The 26498-nt window shown below is 37.7% G+C and overlaps 1 protein-coding gene across 3 annotated transcripts in view; it reads right to left on the bottom strand.

Annotated features, from left to right (window-relative positions):
- The window catches only part of LOC148871630 (Leucine-rich repeat protein kinase family protein), a 48591-nt gene extending 36129 nt beyond the window's left edge, over nucleotides 1–12462 (bottom strand). The window contains exons 1-3 of one of the 3 annotated variants that reach the window (XM_088967451.1): nucleotides 12046–12462; nucleotides 10637–11651; nucleotides 7280–8848 (exon numbers count right to left, since the gene is read on the bottom strand). In XM_088967451.1, coding sequence (XP_088823577.1) covers nucleotides 7280–8848; nucleotides 10637–11534 — 2467 coding nt within the window. In that variant the 5' untranslated portion in view covers nucleotides 11535–11651; nucleotides 12046–12462. Of the gene's footprint in view, nucleotides 1–7279; nucleotides 8849–10636; nucleotides 11652–12016 lie in introns of all 3 variants that reach the window. The other 2 variants (XM_088967453.1, XM_088967452.1) reach the window with 2 other exon arrangements.
- Between the last annotated feature and the right edge of the window lie 14036 nt (nucleotides 12463–26498).

Genomic DNA, 26498 nt, shown 5'->3' with positions numbered 1-26498 from the left:
ATGGGCAGATTTGTTTACAAAAGGCTTAAGCTTAGGGAGAGTGAAATATATATGTAACAAGTTGGGATTATATGACATATATTCTCCAGCTTGAGGGGGAGTATTAGAGCTAGCCGGATAAGGGTAGATTAGTCAATTTATTTCTGTTAAGTTATGTGCTTATGTGGTAGTCTTAATAGAGACTTCTTGTCCCATACTTAACTGGGAGCAGTTTAGTCTTTATACCACTAATTAGAGGCTAATCCATATTAAGGGTCGACTGATAGGGTTTAAAACTATCTGGTTCGACTGTTCTCTTCATCTTCTTCTTCTTCTTCTTCTCTTCTCCTGGTTCGGACTACTGTAGCTACAGAAATAACACATATGATTGATCTACAGGCATTATCAGTCATCCCTCCTAAGCATCTTTTATCAGTAACAAGACAAGCAACTTTTTTTTATCAGCAACTGAAAATTCGTTCATTAATCTAAAAGAGATAGAGTACAACAGGGCTAGGGACTTCCCCAGCCATCCCTTTACAAGAACAATCCAATTTACAATTCAGCCCAGAAATATGTTCCCTATGAACCCCTTGCTTTGCCAAACAATATGCCAGTCCATTTGCTGTTTTTCTAACCCATTTAAACATGGCTCCCACTTCTTTAGTAATTGTGTCTATCTCTCTTAATGACTACCTATAAAACTCCAAGCTCCCAAAGCCTCACTCCTTAGCCAAGAAATGACAAGCTTTGAGACCCCTTCTACCCAACATATTTAATCTCTCCTAGGAATTCTGTCTACCATGACCACCACAACCTCTATCGCAACATTTTTGTCATCTATTTCTATCTTTCTTTAATAGCCAAAAAATAAATAAGAATACATGATTAAAAATAAAAATTGTCATCGTGTTGTTGCTGATTTAATAGGGAGAGATAATTGTTGAGCAAGAGCGAGAGCAAGTGAGAGACAAGAGGAGAGAAGAGAGGGGGAGAGGAGAGGAGTGCCGAGAGGACTGAAAGACCCTATTGAACTTAGGGGGCGAAAGAATGATCTATTATTATTTATACTAGTACAGCTGAACAATGTAATCAAAGGGAAAATTACAACAGTACCCTTATGGTACTAAACCTGAATACATAAACATAAACAACTGACAACACTCCCCCTCAAGTTGGAGCATAGATATCAATCATGCCCAACTTGTCACAAAAATCATGATGTCTGGAAATGTTTAAACCCTTTGTAAAGATGTCTGCAAGTTGGTTCTCAGAAGTGACATAAGGGGTACACACTTCGCCTGTGATAACTTTCTCTCTGATAAAATGCTTGTCAACTTCGATGTGTTTTGTTCTATCATGTAGCATCGGATTGGCAGCAATGCTTATAGCTGCTTTGTTATCACAAAATAGAGTTATAGGTTTGGTCACTGGGAAACCCAACTCCCCCAACAAATTCTTTATCCACATGCCTTCAGCAACCCCGTGGGCCATAGCACGATATTCAGCTTCAGCACTGGATCTAGCTACCACATTTTGCTTTTTACTTCTCCATGTAACAAGGTTCCCTCCTATAAATGTGCAGTAGCCACTAATAGACTTTCTGTCACTTCGGAATCCAGCCCAATCTGCATCTGTATAAACTTCAACTTTCAAATGTCCGTGCTTTTGAAACAACAAACCAGTACCTGGATACTTCGTCAAATATCGGAGGATTCTCTCTGTTGCTTCAAGATGAGAAGACCTAGGAGCATGCATGAATTGACTAAGAACACAAACAGCATACACAATGTCTGGGCGAGTCATAGAAAGGTATAACAATCTCCCTACAAGCCTCTGAAACTGTTTCACATCCATAAGTGATTCACCACTGTTGTCACCTAAATTATGGTTGGGGTCAATGGGAGAGTCAACTGGCTTCACCCCCCATCTTTTCAGTGTCCTGAAGTAAATCTAGGACGTATTTCCTTTGAGAAATGAAGATACCCTTCTTTGATCGGGCAACTTCAATTCCAAGGAAGTATCTGGTGGGTCCTAGATCCTTCACTTCAAACTGAGTTGCAAGGAAAAGTTTCAATTTCTGAATTTCATCCTCCCAATCACCAGTAACAATTATGTCATCCACATAAACAATTAGAGCAACAATTTTACCTTCTCCTTTTTTCACGAATAGTGTGTTATCTGATTGACATTGCCTGTATCCTTTCTGTTGAACTGCCACATGGAATCTACTGAACCAAGCTCTTGGTGATTGTTTCAGCCCGTATAAGGACTTCTTCAACTTGCACACTTTCTTTTCATTGCCTTGGGCTAAAAACCCAGGAGGTTGAATCATGTACACTTCCTCTTCAAGGTCACCATTCAAAAATGCATTCTTGATGTCCAGTTGGTGTAAAACCCAATCCAGATTGGCTGCAAGAGAGAAAATGACTAATGGAATTCATCTTGGCAACGGAGGCAAAAGTTTCAGCATAATCAACTCCATACACTTGGGTGAATCCCTTTGCCACTAAGCGAGCTTTATACCTTTCCACTGTTCCATCAGCCTTATGCTTGACTGTGAACACCCATTTACATCCAACTAGAACCTTTCCCTTGGGAAGATCAACAAGTTCCCATGTGCCATTTTTGTGAAGGGCATTAACTTCTTCCCTCATGGCATTTGTCCATTCAGGAACTGAAAAAGCTTCTACCACATTTTTAGGGATAGGGACACTGTCAATAGAGGTAAGGAAGGCACGGAATGAGGGTGAAATATTCTCATAGGAGACAAAGATGGAAATGGGATGTTTTGTGGTGCACAATCTAACACCCTTCCTGTGAGCAATAGGACGGTCAAGATCATTAACAGTAGAGGAATCATTTTCAATAGATTCAAGGACATCATTGGGAGCTAAAATACCTGAGTGAGAATGATCCGCCCTCGAGGAGTCTGGTGGCACTGGAGTTACAGCTTCCGGATTCTCTATAGCTCTTGGATTTGGCTGGACTTTGCGACGACGAGAAAAAACACGAAAAGGTGGAGGGTCAGGGAGAGAGGGAAGCTGAACTAGTTTCTCCTCATGTCTACACTCCCCCTGAGGAGAAACAGGATAGAAAGGTTCATCTTCAAAGAAAGAAACATCCATGGAGTCATAGAATTTACGAGAAACATGATCAAAAACACGGTAGCCCTTTTGAGTGAAAGAGTAACCAAGAAATATGCAAGGTATAGCACGAGAGTCCAATTTCCCACGGGTAGGAGACAGATTTTGGACAAAACACCGACAACCAAAGACACGAGGAGGAATAGAAAGAAGGGGAGCCTTAGGAAAGAGAAGTTGATGTGGGGCTTTGTACTCTAACCGACGAGAGGGCATACGGTTTATAAGGTAAGTGGAACAAATAATAGCTTCAAGCCAAAACCGTTTGGGAACATTCATATGAAGTAGTAAACCTCGAGCCACTTCAAGGAGATGTTGGTTCTTCCGTTCGGCCACACCATTTTGTTGTGGTGTGCGGGCACAAGAGCTACAGTGAAGGGAACCATGCGAAGCAAAAAAATCCGTGAGGTCACTATGAAAAAATTATTTTGCATTATCTGATTGGAAAATTTGGATTTTAGTTTGAAATTGAGTGAAGACCATCCGCTGGAAATCTTGAATGATTTTGTATACTTCTTCCCTAGTTCGCATCGGGTATACCCACGTAAATCTAGAATAATCATCAATGAGGGTAATGAAATACTTGTAGCCACTCTCAGATGGTAAAATAACAGGGCCCCACACATCAGAATGAACAATGTAAAATGGAGATTCAGATTTACTATGTCTTTGAAGAAAATGAGTTCTACAATGTTTACTCAACTGACATGTTTGACAAGAAAAGTCAGAGACAGACATTGACTTAAACAGTTCTGGGAATACAACTTTCAAAGACTCAAAAGACAAATGACCAAGACGACAATGCCATAAATAGACTTTTTTCTTACAGGACTGACTCATAGACTCTGTAACATGAAGACCAGCCTTATTCTCCAGCATGTAAAGTCCATCAGCCATACGACCCCTACCAATCGTCTTCCCCGAGGCCAGATCCTGAATCACACAATGAGAAGGGAAAAAAAATCACTGAACAATTCAAGGAATTAGTAACACTACTAACAGAGAACAAATTACTGGGAAAATTTGGAACATGAAGAACATCAGAGAGGGTAAGGCCAAGAGGAAGAGAGATAGTTCCTTGACCAGCTATGGAAGAGTATGATCCATCGGCTAGTCTCACCTTGTCTCTTCCAGAAAGAGGGTGATAGGTTTGAAAGTAAGAAGACGTACCAGTCATATGTTTTGATGCTCCAGAATCAATGATCCATGGAGAGTCATGGGTGTGAGAAGCAACATGGAAAGCAGTGGCAGGGTTACCTAACGTAGATGCAAATGAGGTTGAGGGAGGAGTATCCATCTGACGAATTGCTCTACCATAGAGCTCTAAATGGTTACGGAAGGAATTCATAATGTCCTCCCTCGGGTCAGGTCCAGTGAGATGTGTCTGAGTCACAGTAGAAATGGTAGGCTGATGCTCCCGGGTAGCCATGTTGGCCATGTGATGTTTCTTTGTATTTTGCTGCCCGTACTTCTTATTCACCTCTGAACTATGCTTCTTAGTCAGATCTTGAGCCCATTTTGGTTTCCCATGAAGATCCCAACAGGTATCTTTGGTGTGTTGGGGTTTCTAGCAATGAGTGCACCACAATTTTTCCTTATCTTCTGTTTTTTTCTGGAGCTCTCCTTTCCGGGAAGAAGATCCCCCACCAGCAGATACACCCCATTTTGCAACTAACACAACAGCATCCCCACCAGGGTTGTTCATCAAATTTCTCCTGCTTTCTTCCGATTGTACAAGAGCATAGACTTCCTGAACAGAAGGGAGATCCTTAGAGCTGAGAATTTGAACTCTAATAGATTCATACATAGGATTTAGACCATGTAAGAATGCAAACACCCTTTGCTGGGAGACAATCTGTTTGTACTTCTTAGCATCCTCATCACACTTCCAATCCACACTCTGGTAGTGATCCAACTCCTTCCAGGCAGATGTTAAGTCAGAGTAATAGACCGATAAACACCTCTCCCCCTGTCTACAAGTAGAAGATGCTGCCTGCAGTTGATAGATTTTGGCATAGTGTCTCAATTCTGAATATGTAGACTTTGCTTGTTCCCAGATTTCATTCGCAGTTTCAGCCCACATGAAATTCTTCCTGATTTGAGGTTACATGGAAACCAAGAGCCAGGACATAACAATACTGTTCTCCTGATTCCATCTATCATATTCAGCACTCCCGGAGGATGGTTCTTTTATCCTCCCATTAATGTAGCCTATCTTCCCTCTTGCAGTGATGTATAACTTGATCCCTCTTGACCACTTTAGGTAATTTAAACCATCAAGAGGGACAACAGCCATAGGAAAGGATAGGTCACCCCCACCCATTCCATTCGGCATTGAGGAAACTCCAGATGAAGTTGAATCTTCACTACTCATGATTCCTGGTTTAAAAAAAAAAAGGCAACCAAAGGAGTACTTCCGTACACGGCTATTATAGAAACAGGTCCTTCTGACCTATGGAACAGGTCTGTATAACCTACGGTCTTGTAGGAATCCAAGAAGAGAACATTGTAGTTGCAGTACACAATCAGGTCTGTATGACCTACAGTTGTATAACCTACGGTCTTGTAGGAATCCAAGAAGAGAACACTGCAGTTGCAGTACACAATCAGGTCTGTATGACCTACAGTTGTATAGATGTCATATGACCCTCCAACAAAATAGAAAAAACAGGTGAAGATCACCACACCCCTAATCGGCAGGTCTGGTAGCCGAACAGTCAATGACTGAGATCAATACAAAAATATGTTTTAGGACATCAACAGTCCATCGAAGGGGTAAGGACTACAAAACAAAGTTGAATACAACTACTTTGTTAAAAAAAAACAGTCCCTCAATAGTCCATCAATCGACTGAACAGCCAATCAGTAAACAGCCAATCCGTAGGGCAGCCGAATAGTAAATGAACAGTACCTCTTTTAACTTCGGATGATAGCCTCTCTGTAAGCCAAAAACTCCCTCTACGAACCTCAGATGATAGCCTCTCTACAGTCGAATCAACAATGAATACCACTTCTGGGCTGGAAGATGAAAAGTCTCTACAACTTCTGGGTCGAACTGAATACAACTGATTAGCAGTTCGATGGATACAGCCTTGGGAGATGAAAAGACTATCTGCTACTGTTTGCTTGACACCACCCTTCAGGCCTGGACGACTTGCTCTGATACCATGTTGAGCAAGAGCGAGGGCAAGTGAGAGACAAGAGGAGAGAAGAGAGGGAGAGAGGAGAGGAGTGCCAAGAGACTGAAAGCCCCTATTGAACTTAGGGGGCGAAAGAATGATCTTTTATTATTTATACTAGTACAGCCGAACAATGTAATCAAAGAGGAAATTACAACAGTACCCTTATGGTACTAAACCTGAATACATAAACATAAACAACTGACAACAATAATGAATTGAGGAAACAGATTTGCAGCATGAACGAAGGCCTTACGGTATTTGGGACAGGGGGTGTAAAAACAAAATAGAATCCTACACAACAATGAAAAGAGGGAGAAGCACATCAGATACAACATGCAGATTATAAGAGAAATGTCATTAAGCCCATGTCTTTCAGTGCAAGGAAGAAAAATCTACAAAAGGTCACTCTTGTCATGTGAAATATATGGAGTTAATAGTATAAATACTTGTCAAATTTGATTTTAACCATGGACAAAATGAGAATATATCCAAGTTTTATCCAATTATAACACACATGGTATTTAGAACTCAAATTTGACCCAAAAAGGGTTAGACAGAAATATGAATTTTACGGTCTTGTAGGATTTGGACTTCAACTGGCTCAATATCCAATTAGAACCCATTATTCCATTACTCAGTGGTCCCAGAAAGGATATCTATTTTCGATCTATATATATAATTGCTATTGACTTTCCTAACTGATTACCACACTGGTTTTTCCGTTCATTGGACAGAAACATCATGGTTCAGATGGTTATGATTGGGCTCATCATGCTGTGGTCCTGCCTACCATGAATGAATACACAACATAAGAAACCCTTTGAGCCTGATAAATAATCATTTTAATCACCTAGGATCCTTAAATTTTTTTAAGAGTCACATACATTACCATTTTTTGAGCTGCATAACATGAACAAAAGACAGAATTATCAAAAAAAAATACATGAACAAAAGACAGGAACAAAAGGATCTTACCAAAAAGATAGTCAGCCAAGCATGATGCATTGATGTAATTTGATATTAATAGCTTCTCATGATCCTTAGGACCCCAATAATAACCTTGTAAAGAAACTATATTTGGATGTCTGATATTACCAAGCTTCTTCGCTTCCCTTGAAAATTCTTTCTTGCCTTTTGATATCCCTTCCTTGAGCCATTTCACAGCCAATACGCTACCTCTGTCAAGTGTAGCTTTGTATGATATCCCATGACAACTTCTACCAATTACCTCTGCTGGTGCACGAGAAAGCTCTTCCAATGTGAACCCCGGTGAGCCTTCAAAAAGGTGTAAATCTCCAGCCAATTTATCAGGAGAACAGACCCTGAGCACAATAGGATTCTCAGAGAGATGTAGATCATTAGAACAGGGTGAAGAAGATGAAAATATTGAAATAGGAGAAGATATTGCTTTATCCTTCACTAGAGACCCAGGAATTTGTAACTCTGTGAACTTTCCTACAATTGATGAAGTGCCACCATGCTCATGTACTGAATCCATTTCTGAAGAAGCTAAACGATCTTGAGAAAGGCCCAATGAAGCTCGAGATGGGTCAACATTTTTGTGAATCCCAAATACATGATGACCAGGAGAACCCCCCTCTGGAATACCTTTCTTCTCAACAGTTTCATTGGAATTGTTCCTCCATCCTTCACATCTTTGTCTGCAGGCCTTGTGGTAAACAATTAAGGAGAAAAGAGCTAAAATAGCAGCCATGCCAACAAAACCTGCAATTAGAGCAGTTTTAACTACAGATTTTGTATGGATTCCATGCTTCCCCCTTAGAGTAACCTCAGGAGCATCTTTTGGGGAAGGATGAGGGAGAATCAGTAAGGAATTTCCAGGATGAAAAGCAGAGTCTGGAAACCTCCTCAAATTTACAGGTACAACACCAGAGAGATTATTATAGGACACATTGAATTCTTTTAACCCATCTGGAAGGTTCTCAGGGATGCTACCTTCAAAATGATTCATAGATATATCAAGATACACCAAATCATGGAAATCACTGAACTCCGATGGCAAATTGCCACTTAACGAGTTATCTGACAGATCAAGAAAAACCAGGGTAATATTTTGATTGGAACCTAGAGAAGGAACATTAAGAAGTGCTTGAAGTGGGATGGGCCCACTTAAGCTGTTTCCTGAAAGGTTGAGAGCAGTCAATTTCAATGATGTAAATAAGCTAGGAAGTAGGGGCCCATTAAGCTTGTTGTGGCTAAAATCGATCACATTTAGCTGTGGGTATGTTCCTAATACAAGTGGGAGAACCCCCTCTATTGAGTTGTTAGATACCTTAAAAGAATTCAGCCTCAAGAATTGAGAAGTTCTGTTAGGAAAGGTTCCTGTCAATAAGTTTGAACTTAGATGAATAACTTCGACATAATTTCCCCAACTCTGAATTCTTGATAATTGTCCTGAGAGCATATTATTACTCAAATCTACAATTGCACAGTTTCCTACCTTTGCAGGCAAGGAGCCCGACAACTTATTTGAAGAAAGATTAAGATACTTCAAAGTTGCAGAGGTGACAGTTCCTAGTGGACCTGCAATAAATAAAAGAAAATCAGATGGCAGAAGTATGGGTAAGCACCTTCATAATCTAAAGATCAAAATTGACTTTAATAGATCATACAAAATCAACGTACACCACTTTACTTTTCCTCTTCAAATCTAAAATTTACTCCCATTGAAGGGTTCGTCCAGCATTCATTTTATTAAGGGCAGCCTAGTGAACGAGGCTCCCACCAATACAGGGTCTGGGGAGGGACAGTGTGTGCAGCCTTATCCCTGCACATACAGAGAGGCTGTTCACAAGATTTGAACCCTGGTCACCAAGGTCGCAATGGAGCAACCAATCGTTGTGCCAAGACCCACCCTCCCAGCATTCATTTTATTAATATTGTAAAATGAAAACCTATGTAGGGGGACATAAATACCTTACCCCTCTAAGAATCTATACAAGTTGATTTCCAGCTCATAATAGATACAAGAAAACATCTAGAAATCAACAAAAAAATCAAGTTGGTTGGGAGCACCATACATCAGAGGGGGTTGCTCAGAGGTTAAAATGTTCTCATAATATCCTGTTACAATGTGTGCTGACAGAAAGTAATGGTTTGATGTAGTGAAATAGAGGTTCACAGGAATGTTTTCAAGTCGTAAAGTCAGGGCTTATATGAACATTTTGTTATCTTGTGCACCAATGGCAACTAATGTTTGTTGTACCACAGTTTCATACAAATGTTTTGTATTTCTGTTAGCAGACTGAATTTGGTTTTGTAGTCTCTCATTTCCCACTTTCTTTATTCTCTCTCTGTCAACCTTTTTTCTCTTTATTTTACAAAAGCCTTCCCATTACTGACAGATAAGGGAAACACACATTTTCCAAGATAAAGGAACATGCTAGATCGTGGTAATGACCATTTCTCCTTGCCTTGGTTTCATGTTTAATACCAAGACCAAACACATGAAGCCTTTATTATTTTATCAAGAGAAAAGTACACTAATTTTGATAGTAACTTTTCAAAATAAATAAAAAAATAAACTTAGTCAATTAAGAGATATTTCATAAAGATTTGGCAACAAGTGAGCATTTTCTTACAAATAAGAACTTCAGATGCACTTACAAGGAGTAAAAGATACACTGAAACTGCACATAATTTACTAAGGAATTTTTGGTATTCATAATAATGTGATTCCCCTAAGGAGTTTCAAATGGCAAAGTTTTTCAGTTAAGAAAAAGAAAAGAAAGTATATTTTGATATTTTCTCTTCACAAAGCAAGAAATCAGCTTGTGAACGTTTAGAAAAAAGCAAGTAATCAAAGAAATTAAATATATTGACTCAGGCCAACTAAATAGACTTTTTAACTTGCTATATGCTAATACAAGTCAATAGAAAACCAAGCTGGAAAAGAAGTATATTTTGATATTTTCTCTTGCCTTGAGAAGAATGTATATTAGAGTTCATCAGAAAAAATATATATATATACATATATATATATATATATATATATATTAAAATGGCTGAATTTGGTTCCATATAGAATGAAGGGAAATGAATGGTTTCCTAGGAAAGCACCATTCAATAGGGAAATGAAACATGTTCTTAATTTTCCTGGTGTTTTGCTTAACTTGGAAATATGAGTGTCGCAATATATGAATCAAGAACAACAACCTTTGTTTAGAAAATGCTTTATGGAATAATAATGAATGCCATTTTTCTATAAACAATATTCATTTTCCACAGCCATTGTGTATGTGACTGAACACTGTAAAACAGCAAAAAGGATCCTATATGTAAATAATAACTAATGTGTAAGAATTAATTCACCTTCCAGTTGATTAAGGCTGAGATCAAGTTCTGTTAAGAGTGTTGAGCTTTCTTGCAATAGGTGTACTGGTAAAGACCCTGACAATTGATTGCTTCTAAGTCGCAGAATCTGAAGAGAAACTACAAAACTGAAGGAAGGAATCTGACCGGTAAGCTGGTTATAACTAGCATCGAACACCTCCAGATTGTCAAAATAAGGCATCCCATCATGGGCAAAGAGCTCCCCAACCAGTGAGTTATAGCTAAGGTTCAAATATTGAACTGTAGAAACAAAAGTGGAGTTCCCAGGACCCAAATCCAAGGACCCAGAGAACATATTACTACTGAGATCCACATACACCACATTCTGCAGTTGCATAAGAAGACTACTAACATCACCAGTGAAGCCATTGGAATGCAAATCTAGATACTTCAAGTTCTCAAGTTTTCTAAAATCAGATGGAATTGTGCCACTGAAATTGTTGGAAGACAAATTCAGAAGAACTAAATTTTGCAAATTCATCACATCTGATGGAATTGATCCATGAAATGCATTGTGTGAAAGATCCAACCATGCCAAAGATTTGATCGACCCAATTTCCATAACAGTTCCCATTAACTGGTTGTTTGAAATTGACAAGTTACGAAGCATTTCAAGATTGGCTAGAGCAGAAAATTGGAAATTTCCCTCCAATCCCAAATCATCCAGCGTAATTGATGTGACATGGCCCCCTGTACAGCTAATCCCATACCAATTTTGCAGACACCCATCAGACGATAGGGAGTTACCTCTCCAAGAACTTAAAATATTCTGGGGGTCTTTCTCAATTCCTTTCTTAAACTCCAATAGGGCATCTGATTCTGACTTTCCAAATGCAACTTCCACCAGAAACAAGAAAATCAAAACGATGGACTGCATTCCCTTCTCTCAACCCTTACTTGAAAAAGAAGCAATTGAATAGCATGCACATTAAAATAACTAAAATTTGGTCTTCAAAAATTAAAGAAAGGACAAAAAAAGTCACTATTGCAGCTCCTGCAAAAACGAAATGGAAATCTTGAAATGTACCAAAACTTCAAACAAAATATATATATATAAAATCTCAACCCTTAACACTATCCAAGAAGAAAAAGAGAAGAAAACCCAACTAAAACATAACTACCAGGAGTTCCCACTACTTCAGTAATGGAAGACAATAATCTTATCAAAAAGATACATGCAAAATGAAATTAAAATACTAACCCTAATCAAGAACAACAAAGAATTGAAAAAATCGAGAAAGATAACATAATTTGCACGAACCCTGAACCTCTAACAATGAGCTGAACATGGCATTTACTTCAGGTTCAAACTTTAAAGCCCACACAACCAAGAACAAAACAACAACTAGAAACACGAACCTATCAAAGAGCCAAAAAGAAAAGCTTACAAAATCTTCTTTTTTCTCCTTTTCTTTTGCGAATCACCCACACTGGCAATTACACAAAATGCCAGAAATGAGAGAACCAAAAAGTCTCAAATTCAAAAACCGACCCAATTCAGAACAGAATTGAGAAGGAGAAACCCATAAAAAACCCTGCATTTTTTAGTGTTGACTAAACTGAATCTCGAAATGCCGAGACAATAGAAAATAGTTTCCAACTGTTCTCCCTTTCCCTCTCACGAAAAAGATAAATTTACAGAGATAATTTTTCGGGAAAACCTGAAAAGGTTGCAGAAAGACAGTCTGTGAAAAGGGCATGTATAGGTGGAAGTTTCAGAGATCAGAGAGCAACAACTCCACTCCACTCCACTCTCTCACTCTCTCACTCTCTCACTCTCCATCTCTCTCCACTGTTTTCGGTTCAGTTTTTCTGCTCTACTGGCTTGGTACTTTATTTATCAAAAAAATCTTTTTCTTATTTTTTTAACTATTTTTCAATAAGCTTTTATAGACATAGTTGTCACTAGTGCAATTACTAGATTCACATTCAAATAAGCCAAAAATGACGTTAGAGAATAGAAGACACCCTTATCAGCTGACATCGACGAGGAGATTTTTGTCTTTTTATAAGGAGATTCCCGGGTTATCAAAATTGAGTTTAATTAATGGAAAATGATTATGGTTCAGAAAACACGTGCTTACGAAAAGGAGTTGTCCAATATAATCCTCATGTAAGCTCGAGCTCAAGCATACAAATTTGTTTTATTTTATGCTTTGCCAATGCATCGTACAGATACACCAGGCTTTTCATTTTCAAGTGGGTTTCTCCTCACACAGCGCCTCACAGACACATCCTAGTGTACATTGCGAACATTTCCCGTAAATAATAATATATAACGGTTTCCCCTCAACCGTTAAGTCAAATAACAAATACGTGAAATTATCAAAATACCCCACTAAAATTTCTTTATTTTCTTTTACTTATCATCTTCTCTTTAAACCTAAATCACCCAAAAATATCTTTGATCGTCCTATAAAAAGAAAAGAAAAATCTAATTTTCTTGGGTGAAAAATCTCTAGCATAAAATCTAGGGAAAAGTATGGATAGGCCCATTTTATAAACCTGAACCTCACAGGCCAGCCCATACAAAATTTAGAATAACAACCAACCTCAACTATTGAAACTGTAGGACAAATTCCCACGCTAACTAGCATCTTGCTTTTCCCTATGATGTGGCAATCCAACTTGGATTCCATGTCATAATATCTCTTATTTATATTTGTATTTTGAAATTTACCCTTGAGTTTTAAAGACTAAAATGACCCTGCTGGGTCCCACTATCATTGATCTCTCCCACCCTCCCTATTTTTTCTCTCTTTCGTTGTCTTTCGCACTCTCAACTCTCCTCTTCAACTAAACTTCTTCTGCAACTGCAAGTTCTCCCAAGCAGCGCTCCTCTTTCTCACTCTCATTCTTTCCTCCCTCGCTCTCCCTTAGTCTCGCTCTCCTTCTATCTCGCCCTCACTCTCTCAATCTCTCTCGCTTTCACTTTCTCTCATTCTTCCTCTATCTCACTCTCCCTCTCTTCTGCTATCCCTCCCTCTTGCTCTCAACTCTCTCTCTCTCTCTCTCTCTCTCTCTCTCCCTCTCTCCTCGCTCTTCCACTCTCCCTCCCTTCTCTCTTGCTCTCCCTCTGTCTCACTGTCCCTCTCCCGCAACTTTGTGGTTGTGGTCGAATCTAGAGGCATCAGAACTTGTCAGTTGGAGGCCCATTTCTTGCTAGTACATAGTAGTCGAACTTGTTAGGTAGCATTCTTGCTTTTTTCAACTCTATTTCTTAGTTAGTACATACCAGTTGGAGGCCCCATCTTAATTGTTTTTGTTTCTTGTGCAGCATTGTCACTGCTTTATCATTTTGTTTGGCTTATCCATCAAACTAGGGTTTTTCCCAATACATTGAGGCCTTTCCTAACTAGAGGAAGTTATCAGTTTGAACACCAGTGTCACTAACAAGTATTTGACAATTTCTTTGTATGATAGTCTAATTTGTTTTAGTTAGTCAAGAAATCCTTTCAAATAAATTTGATCTTTGGTTCTCTTTGCATTTCTATCATAGTAAATAGGTTGTCATTTTTATATAAAGAAAAATTGTTAAGTTGTGTTTGATACTGATTCATGCTTGTTGATTGTGCATTGGAGAACTCGTTGTAATAAAGTGTACATTAGTTTACACATGAAAAAGCATATCAAAAAGGTGTTTGTAATGAAAGGTCAATCTATTTTGGTTATGGAAATGTCTCTCCAAAATTAAGATGATAGTTTAGTGGTAATCACTCATAACAAACAATAATCACATTGTTTTGTTGTAAACTCTAGGAGGGTGTTTGCCTTCTCAACATGCTCTTCAAATTCCTCCTATAAAGGGCCAAATCCAATTAATGAGAAACATAAATTTGTAAGTTGAATGTCCTCAAATCAAAGCATATGATACAAACATGTTTTGAATAGAGGAAAAGAAATTTATAATAAAAATAAATTTATAACAAATAAGTAGTAACCATGGAACAAAGCAAATAAGTGGAAAAAAAACTAAACAAATAAAAGTTTGAAAACAAAATAGAAGTTAACTCCATCACACCATTCATAACTTAGTATCCCACCAAAACCACAACTAAAGAGGGTGAAGCAAAATGAAGATAAGTTATAGATTGAGATTGAAGATACACTAGCAGGAAAATCCAAAAAATTGAGATATGTGACTTATGAACTACCAAGGTTAAGAATCTCCTCAACCCAAACCTTACCTTTCTCACCAAATCCACATCTATTCTGTAGAAAGCATAGAATATAAATAGTTAGAAATATTTCTCCCATATAGGATACAAAGAACTATATAAGGGAGAGTACTACATTGTATTACACTGAATCCTGGTTTTATATTCCAAATATTAAGTTTAAAGGGATGGGAGATCCATCATATGGATGGCCGAACAATGCAAGGCGGTTGGGAAAATTTTCAAAAATTTTCTTTCTCCCATCCAAGAATCATATTCCCTATAATTTAGAAAACTGTATTTTCAAGTTTCGTTCTTGAATCAAAATCGGACCAAATCTGGAACCAAAAGGAAAGGAAGGGATATACCTTATACGAAGTAAAGTAATTACCAACGTAGGTGTTCATGCCCAAAGAGAAGACCAAAACCCGCCTCCACTGAAGATGACACAGTGTATGGTGAGGCAGGATCAGCAGGATGGTTCTTTAGCAAGAACCTGAATTCTTCAGTAAGAATCGAACAAGGGCTGACAAGCGCAACTTTAGATTGTTTGTTCTAGCAAGAAACAATATCAAGAACCTTTCTTCATTAGCTCCACAGATGAAAATCGAACTAGGTAGGGGCAGCAAGAACTAGGGAGATTTCTGCAGGTTGCTGAGTGTGTATAAACTAAGGAATTCACCCATTATTTATAGCATTCTTTGGATCAGCCTCCTAATTCAATTAGGAAAGAGTTTCTTGATCCCAATCTGATATTTGGATCTAGACTCTTAAATGGATAAGACTTATTTTATCCTTTAGCTAATCCTGATTATATTATAAATCTGATTTTGCCCCCTTTTAATTAACTAACTTAAGCCCAGTTCGAAATGGGCTTTAGGCCCATTAAGTCACATAACTCACTTACCCTTTAGCATGCTGTCTAACTTGACTCTCTTTGTATGGCATGGGGCCCTAGCATTGATCTACACATTAGCCACATGGGTTCAACCCAACCTTTGTTACAAGGCCTGACTGAATTTACTGTAGGACACAATGGACCCTTGAGTCCATCACCATGGGCTCTTAATGAGCCCAACATTTACACTAAATAGTTCTTGGGTCCAGTCATCTTATGAAGGCCCAAGGACTGTAAGTAGATGCAAGATTAGCCCATCAGGTATAACTCTCAAAGGTATCACACTTAATCTCTTAACCCATAATAATCAAACATTGCCTGACAAGAGATGACCTCTCCCTCGGCTACAAGATACAGTGCTGCACTCTCTACTCACATGAATCTCGGGAATTAAAACATTTTGCAAACATTTTGTCACTATGATCACCCACTCAGGTGAATTCTCAAATTGTTCCAACATACCCAGGTTTTGACCCCCTCTAAGGATCTCACTGATTGGCATATCAAAGATAGTCCAATCCGACACTTGGCGCAGTACCATAATCGACTATAGGGGTCAGGTGTAACATTCCAGTTTTGTTGATCTATCTTCAAGATCCAGGGCAATACTGGAATTTGGTCTGGTTTAGGGTTTCAAGCAAATCCACATTGCATATACCTTAGGTCTCACCCTGGCAACTGAGACAAGCCACCCCAACCAACTTGGCGACACATCAATGTCAGCCTTGGTAGGATAAATCTCCCTAGATCTACCCAACGATTGTGAAGATTATAAACTAACACGAGTCTCATAAGTGTCTACTTTAAGGATATTACACAGAAACACACAAAATCACATGAATCAATTATGCACTTTATTTATTTATAATAAATGACATAATGTACATCAATCTGATTGGAGCTAAGGCATACACTGTCTAACAACTCCCACTTGCACTTAGGTCCAATCAGGTACAAACCGGAGTCCTAGACTGTCCATGTGTTTCTCAAACACTTTCTATGTTAGTGGCTTAGTTAATGGATCTGCCACATTCTCCGCTGATGCTACCTTTTAACATCAATCTCCTGTAGATCCAATGTTGTCACACAATAGTGGAATGGGTGATGTGCTGAATTCCAAATCCAAAATGAACACTTTCATCCATTAGGCAGCCTCACTTACGGTAATGTGCTTGGCTTGGGTTGTGGACTATTATTTTTACTACTCAGGATCCCATCGTGAAGATGTAACCAGATGTAGACATTCTATCATCTGGGTTTGACTGGAAATCAATAACAATATAGCCGATGATCTATAGTGAACTACCATCGAATACCAGACAAAACTCCTTTTGTCCTTCGAAGGTATTTCAGTATGTTTTTTACAGCTGTTCAGTGCTCATGACCTGGGTTAGATTAAAACCTACTTACCACACTCACTACTTGAGCAATGTCGAGCCAAGTGCACAGCATGACATACATGATGCTCCCTACGGGTGAAGCATAGGGAGTCTCTCTCATACCCTCAATCTCCTCGGGTGTCTTAGGAGAAATGCCCTTGGAGAGAGTGACTCTGTGCCTTAAAGGAACATTTTCCTTTCTTGGAGTTCTCCATACTATATCTTTTGACAATCTTGTCAATGTAAGTAGACTGAGATAATCCTATTATCTTCTTCGATCTATCTTTATAAGATCGAAGTCCCAATATGTAGGAGGCTTCTCTAAGATCTTTCATGGAGAATTGTTGCGAAAGTCACACTTTCACCATATTTAGCATTCCTACATCATTCCCAATGAGTAGAATGTCATCTACATATAGAACCAATAATGTAACCTTATCCCCATTGGTCTTCTTGTAAACACAAGGCTCATCCAGATTCTGTTCAAAGTCAAACTGTTTGATGGTAGATACCATGTGCTCCTGACCTGCAGCAATGAATCCTTGCGATTGCTACATGTAGATATCTTCAGTAAGATCTCCATCCAGGAACACAATTTTGGCATCAATTTACCAAATCTCGTAATCATGGTATGCTGCTATAGTTAGTAGGATTCTAATGGATTTAAGCATGGCCATAGGCGTAAAAGTTTCCACATAGTTGATTCCCTCTTTCTAAGTGTATCTTTTTTGCCACAAGACGAGCCTTGTAGGTCTCAACCTTACCATCGGGGCCCTTCTTCCTCTTATAGATCCATTTGCAACCAATTGCTTTTACCATAGTATGTGGTGAGGAAGGGGTCAAACCCATAGGGAACCAAGGGAAAAATTATTATTTTCTCATTCCAGACAATTAAAAAGAAAATGGATATGGGGATTGCAGAAAATAAGAAAATAAAATTTATTAATGCTGAAGTTAAACAAGGTTAGGAATGGACGGCTTGCAGAAACCCCTCCTCCTGACAAGATCTGGGTGTCCTTCCATTCTTCAGCCCTTGAACCCATTGAGATACCTTAGCCTTGATCCGGCCGAATTCGGATTTGCAAAACACACAAACGAATGGAAATTAAATCTAAAAGAATGCTGAAATAAAAATAAAATAAAAGAAAGTAAAGAAAATAAAAGGATGGTTGATCTGATCTAGTGGCGGTAGCTGCAGATTGGCTGGACTGCTTGTAGGAACCCCTCCTAACAAGGGTTGGACGTCATTCCCTTCTACAACCCTTGAACACCTCAAGAAACCATAGCCTTATGAACTGGGTGAATTGACCAATCCCTTCTCCAAGGCCCCTGGGGTCCTTTTTAAAGAGAACATTGATCACAACTGGGATTAGAGAGAAAGAGGGGAGCGGTAGTAGGGTTTTTGCATAAATATGAGCGCCCTAGGGTTGAGAATGCAGAGGTAGGATTGGTCTAAGGTGATCATAAGGCTGAGAAGAGAAGGGGAGGGCGCCCAATATTATGTATGGTTGAGATTTGGGCTTCTAAGATTGGATGGTGGAGATTTAGGCGCCAATGGTTAAAAGGAGAATAAAAGGAGTGGAAGGTGAGGATTTAGTAATTAGGGGCAGCTATGGTTTGTTAGAGGTAAAAGGAATGAGTGAGGAGGCACCTTAGGTTTTGCTAAGGAGAGGGGAGTATGCTAATATAGTAGGAGGGGAGTCATTCTAGGTTTGGTAGATAAGAGGCGCCCTCCTGTACTCAGTTTTTCACAGAAACACCCCATCTCTCAACTGAAATTCATATAAGGTTCCCCAAAACAACATTTCAACACTAAAATTTCCCTAGTTTTCCCGGGATTTGAATAGGGACCCTTAGAGCTCACAATATTGAATTTAATTAGAAAAATGACACATTTTGACTATTCTAAGGCCTAGGTAACCCTAAAATGATGCATGTTAAGGCATCAAAATACAAAGTTATCACACCCCCCAACTTGATCATTGCTAGTCCCTTAGCAACGCAGCCTTAAAATTACACTAAATAAAAAGATCATTCCCATTGCAAAATCATCATTGACAAAATCAGCTAAGTATCCTAATTCCAGAATTCTCAAACTTTGTATAGATTAGTATTGGGTTTAAGGGGTAAAACTGTCCTATTTTGAACATTATAGAAATTTGGCTTAAAAATCTTATATACCCTTCCATTTGCAGATTGTCTCGATAAGCTGAGATTGATTTTTAAAATTTGGTGAGTATTTTTCTACTCATTTCTGACAGTGGATTTCTACCCTTAAACTTGATATGCACACACACTTTTCTTTCTACTTTCCACCGTTTGACGCAAATCTCGACACTTGACATAGGTGAAGAGACCCAATTATTAAGTGTTAGGTAAGTGTCTCTGGCCATCCCTTTCTCGTTTGACGCGATCTCGACACTTAACTTAGGTGAAAAGACCTGATTATTGAGTCTAGGGTGTTCACTAACCTTTTATTTTCTCATTTTTTATTTTTTATTTTTTCTGAAACACTATTCATGGTAGTCCACTTTCATTAACAATTTAAAGAATTTCTGTCTAATTTCTTGATCTTTCTCTTCTTATCTTTACAAGGGCAAACTTGGGAGTATTTTCAATTTCTAAACGGTTTCGACAATATTCAAATAAGACCAATTTAACTCCTATCACTTGCTACCAATTTCTACAAAATTCAATATTCTTTTATCAGTTTTCTCAACTTTTTCTGTTCGGAAATCTCTTTTAATGGAAAAAAAATTAAATTTTTTAGTGAAAATTTAATTCTGCATATTTATAGGCTTACCTTGTTAATTTTTTTTTGAATTTTCTCTTTCCTCACCTCCCAACTTAAATGCCATTGCCCCCAATGGCATAACTAGACTGATACGAGTTCAAGGTCTGCCAACTGGTCTCGAATCAAGAAAATAAACCAAAAACTTTAATCCTAAAAAGAACTATGTTGCGTTGCCTCCAAACCAACGCTAATTTTAATGTCTTCAGCCATACACCATTCATTCTTAAAAATGTTGGGTTGCCTCCTAACCAATGCTAAGGGTGACGTCTTCAGCAAGATGCATTTACTCACTTTTCTCATCTACACTCGCTGACTTGCTTTGTTCTTTACAAAGATAGGGCTCAGATTGGGCTAACCAAGGGGTAGACCGGGCATCTAAAAGATTGTCCACTATATCTACCTTAAACTTATCTTCCCCTAGGTTTGGATACTTAGTGGCACTAAATACATTTAATTGAACTTTCTGCTCCCCAAATGAAATGTCCATTTCTCTCGATTTACAATTGATGTTTGCATTGGCTGTTGCTAGAAACGGACGTCCTAAGATTATCAGGTTATGGTTCAATTCCTCGGTTGGGGTCATGTCTACGATGATATAATCCACTGTGAAGTAACAATCCTCTACCCTAACAATGACGTCCTCAATAACACCTAAAGGAGTCTTGACTAACCGATTAGCGAGTTGTAGAATTACCGGGGTAAGTTTTAACTCGCCGATCCTGAATCTTTGATAAATGACAGAGGGGAGCAGAAGCGGTGGAGTTTTGCAGCTGAAACAGTTGGCTTCATGCACCCTATGTGGTTTCCTACATTTCCAGAGACATTTCGCCGTCTCTGTCACTGTGAAATGAGGGAAATCTCAGAGATGAACAAATGGGAAAGGAACATAGATTGAAAGCCATATCTATGTAAGTAACATGAATCAAACTAAGGTTGTGGACTAATGTCTTTGTTGTTTTATCAGAATATGGCAAACGGTCAATTCACAAAGCTTCTAGACGATAACAAGCTTAAGGGCCCAAACTATGCCGACTGGTACAGTGAACCCCTGAGTCCATCACTATGGACTCTTAATGGGCCCAACATTTACACTAAATGGTCATTGGGTCAAGCCACCTTATAAAAACCCAAGGACTAGGGGCTGATGCAAGATTTGCCCATCAGGTATTACCCTCAATGGTCTTACACTTAACCTCTCAACCCATAATGATCAAACACTTCCCAACAAGAGAGGACATCTCCCTCGGCTGCAAGGAACAGTGCTGCACTCTCTACTCACATGGATCCCAGGAATTAAAATATTTTGCAAATATTTTGAAACCATAGTATATATATATATATGTGTGTGTGTGTGTGTGTGTGTGTGTGTATATCTCTATATCAATATATTTTGCAAAACCAAATTTCAACGGTTGAAATCGACTGTCAACAGTTTTGGTTTCCATCAGAGAGAGTGCATCCCCGATCATTCACTTTGTCCGACAAAGGGGCTGATCCTGTCACTATGATCACCCACCCAGATGAATTCTCGGACTGTCCCAACATACCCATGTTTTGACCCCCTATAAGGATCTCACTGATTGGCATATCAAAGATAGCCCAATCCGACACCCAGTGCAGTGCCATAATCGAGTCTAAGGGCCAGTTATAACATTTCAGTTTTGCCCATCAATCTCCAAGGTCTAGGGCAATACTAGAATTTTGGTCCGGTTCAGGGTTTCAAGATAACCCACACTGCATGTACCTCTGGTCTCACCCTAGCAGCTGAGACAAGCCACCCCAACCAACTTGGCGGCACATCAGTGTCAACCTTGGTAGGATAAATCTCCTCGGATTTATCCAACGGCTGTGAAGATTCTAAACTAACATAAGTCTCACATGTGTCCAGTTTAAGGGTATTACATAGAAACACACTACAATAACATGAATCAAATATATACTTTATTCATTTACATTAAATGTCATAAGGTACATCATTCTTATTGGAGCTAAGGGCATACACTATCTAACAGCTCCCACTTGCACTTAGGTCCAATCTGGTATAAGCCGGAGTTCCATACTTTCCACGTGTTTCTTAAACATTTTTTCTGTGTTAGTGGCTTAGTCAATGGGTCTGCTACATTTTCCGCTGACGCTACCTTTTGAATTAGGGCGTCCCCTCTTCCAACTATCTCCCGCAGTACATGGTACTTCCTCTCGATGTGCTTCAACTTTGAGTGTGCTCATGGCTCCTTAGCCTGAGCGATAGCTCCAGTGTTGTCACGCAACAGTGGAATGGGTGATGTGCTAGATGGAACTACTCCCAATTCATGAATGAACTTTTTCATCCATACGACTTCTTTGGCAGCTTCACTTGCGGCAATGTATTCGGCTTCGGTTGTGAAATCCGTCGTGGACCCCTGTTTGCCGCTTTTCCAGCAAAGAGCACACGATCCTATCGTGAAAACATACACAGATGTAGACTTTCTATCATTTGGATCTGACTAATCCCATATTTAGAACAGAAAACACAACACCATCTATAGGTTTCATACACATTTTCAGGAATTTGCTTTATGAACATGAACTTCAGAGAATGAATTAGAGAACTTTGAAGGTGTCTGCCAAACTCTCTAGTTGTAGTCTCCCACTTGAGAGAAGTTAGACAACTCTCCAAATTTAGGAGTCTGCTAATCAAAAAACTCTACAACAAGTCTGCTACTCGGAGAACTCTCAAGTTAGTAAATTCTCTATTTTTTACTTATTTCAATCTATGATTATAATTGTTTCAATAACTTTATAGTAGTTCTCTGATATTTTATTCTATGTTTTAGTGATTCTCGACTATCGGCAATCATTTTTACCCAGCCGTAGCGTCCTGGTGTTAATAGGATAGATTTGGTTTATGCTTTGCCATCAGGTTACATAAATTGTTGTGTCCATTGAACATTTATTTCAATATATGTTATAATGACCACCAACCAACAACAAACGTTTATGACCAGCGATTGTTCCAATCTATTGATAGGATAGAGTTCATGCTCATTCAGCTTTTATAGATAAGGTTGTGACCAGTTGATGATGTATTTTCTTCTTCAATTTTGTTGTACTTTTTGTTCTTCATTTCTTAATTTTTTCATTCTTAGTATGTTTAAGTTTCTTTATTTTGGTTCAAATGGGTGAAAAACCACTCATATATTTATTTCGAGCGACAACTTGCTTTGTTTAGGTTAAGAAGATGATATGCTTTTATTAATTGGATCGAGTTTCTTTGACCCGAATTAATACATTGTCTATTACTATTATGATTGTAATATTATATTTATTTCTGATTTTATAATTCTTAACATGTTAATAATATTTTAATAATAATTAATTGAAAATTTTATAACTTTATAACTGATAATTACACTTTCCTTATTGAGGTTAGATTGCTACACTTTTATTGAACTTTCCTTAATAACCACTTAGGTAAATGTGTATTTTACATTTTTTATTTTATATATTATTATGATGCCTTCATTAATTTTTAATTTAGACTATAATATTTACATTCATTAATTATTAATTGTTATATTTGTAGTGGACCTATCTACCCTTTATGGGGTTGAAAACTATAAGGTGAAGCCAAAAAACAACATAATGCAGCATATAGGAGTTGTTCGTGACATGTGCCGACAATTAAGTTGTAATAATATACATCTTCCCAATGAAAGGAGGATCCAAATACTTTTGAAATCTTTACTAGAGGAATAGAAGCTGGTAGCGCAATCTATATGGGACAAGTATAAGAAAAAAGAAATATGAACATTCTTTCAAGCTGCTTACGAAATTGAACTGGCTGAAGAACACCGCATTTTGCAAGGTATTAGGAGGACTTCCACACTTTCTCTCTTCCCAAATCTACATAGTAGAAGACATGTTGTCTATTGTGACAATGGAAGATATGGTAGAGACGGATGGTTATGCAAAATAGGAGCTAGAATACTAGATAATGAATGGGCACTTGATGTGTGTAATGAGTTAATGTATCATCCCTATAGGAGATTAAGTAAAAATATGCTCGGTAATAAGGCAAAGTGATATGAATAAATATCCTTCTTATTCTATAGGAGATTTTCTAAATATTGATTGTTGATATTCTTTTTTTTTTTTAAACCGTAAATGTTACTCTTATTGTATAGAACCATTTTCTTGATCCTATTGATTAGTACCATGTTTATATTTTTTTAGTTGTTTTTTGAAACCGTAAGTGGTAATTCAATCTAGTTAGTATATTTACATGCTATTATTTTTTTAGTTGTTTTGTCTTTCATATTATGTTGAATACAAAGTTATTAATTGCTTGCATCACTAAGTATAATGACTTCCATTAAACGCCGATCAATTGTATTCACAATCAGTTGAGATCACAACCAAACTACTTTTTTTTCCTTCTTCCATTCACATTTTCTTCTATTACTTTGAATATTTAACACATATTTTTGTTGAAATGGGTGATAAGCCACCCTTCTTTTACCTCTCGACCGCCTCTGTACATTTGTTGTCGTCGCTCTGTTGAGTTAATAGTCGGGTTAAGAATCTTATGCAATATGGATCAGGTGGGATGGGTCTAAACATAATATGAATCTGGGTTTTACTTATTATCTAATAGGTATGGTTTAACTGGTTATATGTATATAAGCCGACCCAGTTTCCATGGAGATGAATATGATGCACACCTGATCCATATTGCATCAAGATGTTATTATTAAAGAAAGATCAGGTGGTCTCAGAAAAATTAATGAACTACATCCAAGTTTTATGGCAAAGCAGTATCCATTATTATATCCATATGCAGATGATGGATTTAGAGTTGATTTATTGTTAACAAATACTCAAAATAGACGTGCAATGAAATACATGATGATGAGCATGCGTGAATATTATGCATTTAGATTGCAACAAAGACATGTTGAAAGGCGAACATTAACCCGAGGTAAACATTTGTTCCATCAATTTATTGTTGATGCAAAGACATGTATAAAAGAGAACAGGTTGACTTATTTCAAGAATAACCAGTCAAATATTCGAGCATAACTTTATAAGGGTATAAGAGATGCAGTTACTACAGGAGACACTAATGCATCATTTGTAGGATGACGCATCATATTGCCATCATCTTTCACTAGAGGCCCAAGATATATGGTTCAAAATTATCAGGATGCAATGGCCATTTATAGATGGGCTAGATTGCCTAATGTCTTACTTACATTTACATGTAATCTAAAATGGAATGAAAAAAAGAGATTCGTAGAGATCATACCTGGGAAAAAAAAAGAAGAAAGACCAAATATTGTTGTTCGCGTCTTCAAGATAAAATTAGACCAAATGATGAGAGATCTGAAGAATTTCTTACGTTTGGGAAGAGTCATTGCAGGTATTATAATTATTTGGCAATTCTATTCATACATATTTAAATCATATAATTTTACTAAGCATAATAATTTAATTTATTCTAATTTTTGCAGCAATTTATACCATTGAATTTCAAAAACATGGGCTACATGCATAAATTCTGTTATTCTTGCACCAAGATGATAAACTTTCAACACAACAGAAATTGATAGAATTATTTCAGCTGAACTTCCAGATAATGATAAAGATCCTGAGGCATATGAAATAGTGGTTAAGTATATGGTTCATGGTCCATGTGGAGAATCAAACCCAAATGCTCCTTGCATGATTAATGGAAAATGTTCTAAGCATTATCCTAAAGAATTTTGTAATGAGACAACATTTGATGGAAATGGTTATCCTATATATAGGAGAAGAAATAATAGACGAATTGCAATGAAGAATTGTCATGTTTTGGATAATAGATGGATTATTCCATATAATATTGATTTACTTTATCGGTTTCAAGCACATGTCAATGTTGAATCATGCAATCATTCAAGATTTATTAAGTACTTATTTAAGTACGTTAATAAAGAACAAGATAGGGCCATTGTTGTTATTGAAAAAGATGCAAAAGATAATCACTATGAAATTCGTGAGGTAAGAGAAGTTGATGAGATCAAAACTTATATGGATTGTAGCTATATTTCAGCATCAAAAACTTATTGGAGAATATTCATGTTTGGTATTCAATTCCGATTCCTAAGTATTGAAAGATTATCATTTCATCTCCCTAATGAGCAAACTATTACTTTTAAGGATAATGACAATTTAGTCAGGGTTTTGAATAGGTCTGATTTGGAGCACACTAAGTTTACTCAATGGATGTATGTAAATAGTATATATGATGATGCAAGGGAGTTGACATTTGCTAATTTTCCTACAAATTGGGTGCGGAATCAAGAAAACAAAATTTGGACCAAAAGAAAATTGGGTAAATCAATTGTGAGAATCTACTACGTACACCCAACTTCAAGTGAACAATTTTATCTTAGAATACTTTTAAATTGTAAGAGGTCCTATGAGTTTTGAGGAAATCAGAGTAGTGAATGAAATCGTCTACCCTACCTTTAGATCAACATGTTCAATGCTTGGATTGTTAGATGATGATTATGAGTGGCATAAAGCTATTGAACAAGCCGGGTTGTGATCTATTGGTCAACAACAATGAGAAATATTTGTTACAATTCTATTA

This window comes from Nelumbo lutea, chromosome 2, assembly GCF_056320005.1.
Source record: "Nelumbo lutea isolate HS-2025 chromosome 2, American lotus-T2T, whole genome shotgun sequence".
In the NCBI taxonomy this organism is placed as follows: Eukaryota; Viridiplantae; Streptophyta; class Magnoliopsida; order Proteales; family Nelumbonaceae; genus Nelumbo; species Nelumbo lutea.
This window is presented reverse-complemented; position numbering and strand designations above follow the sequence as displayed.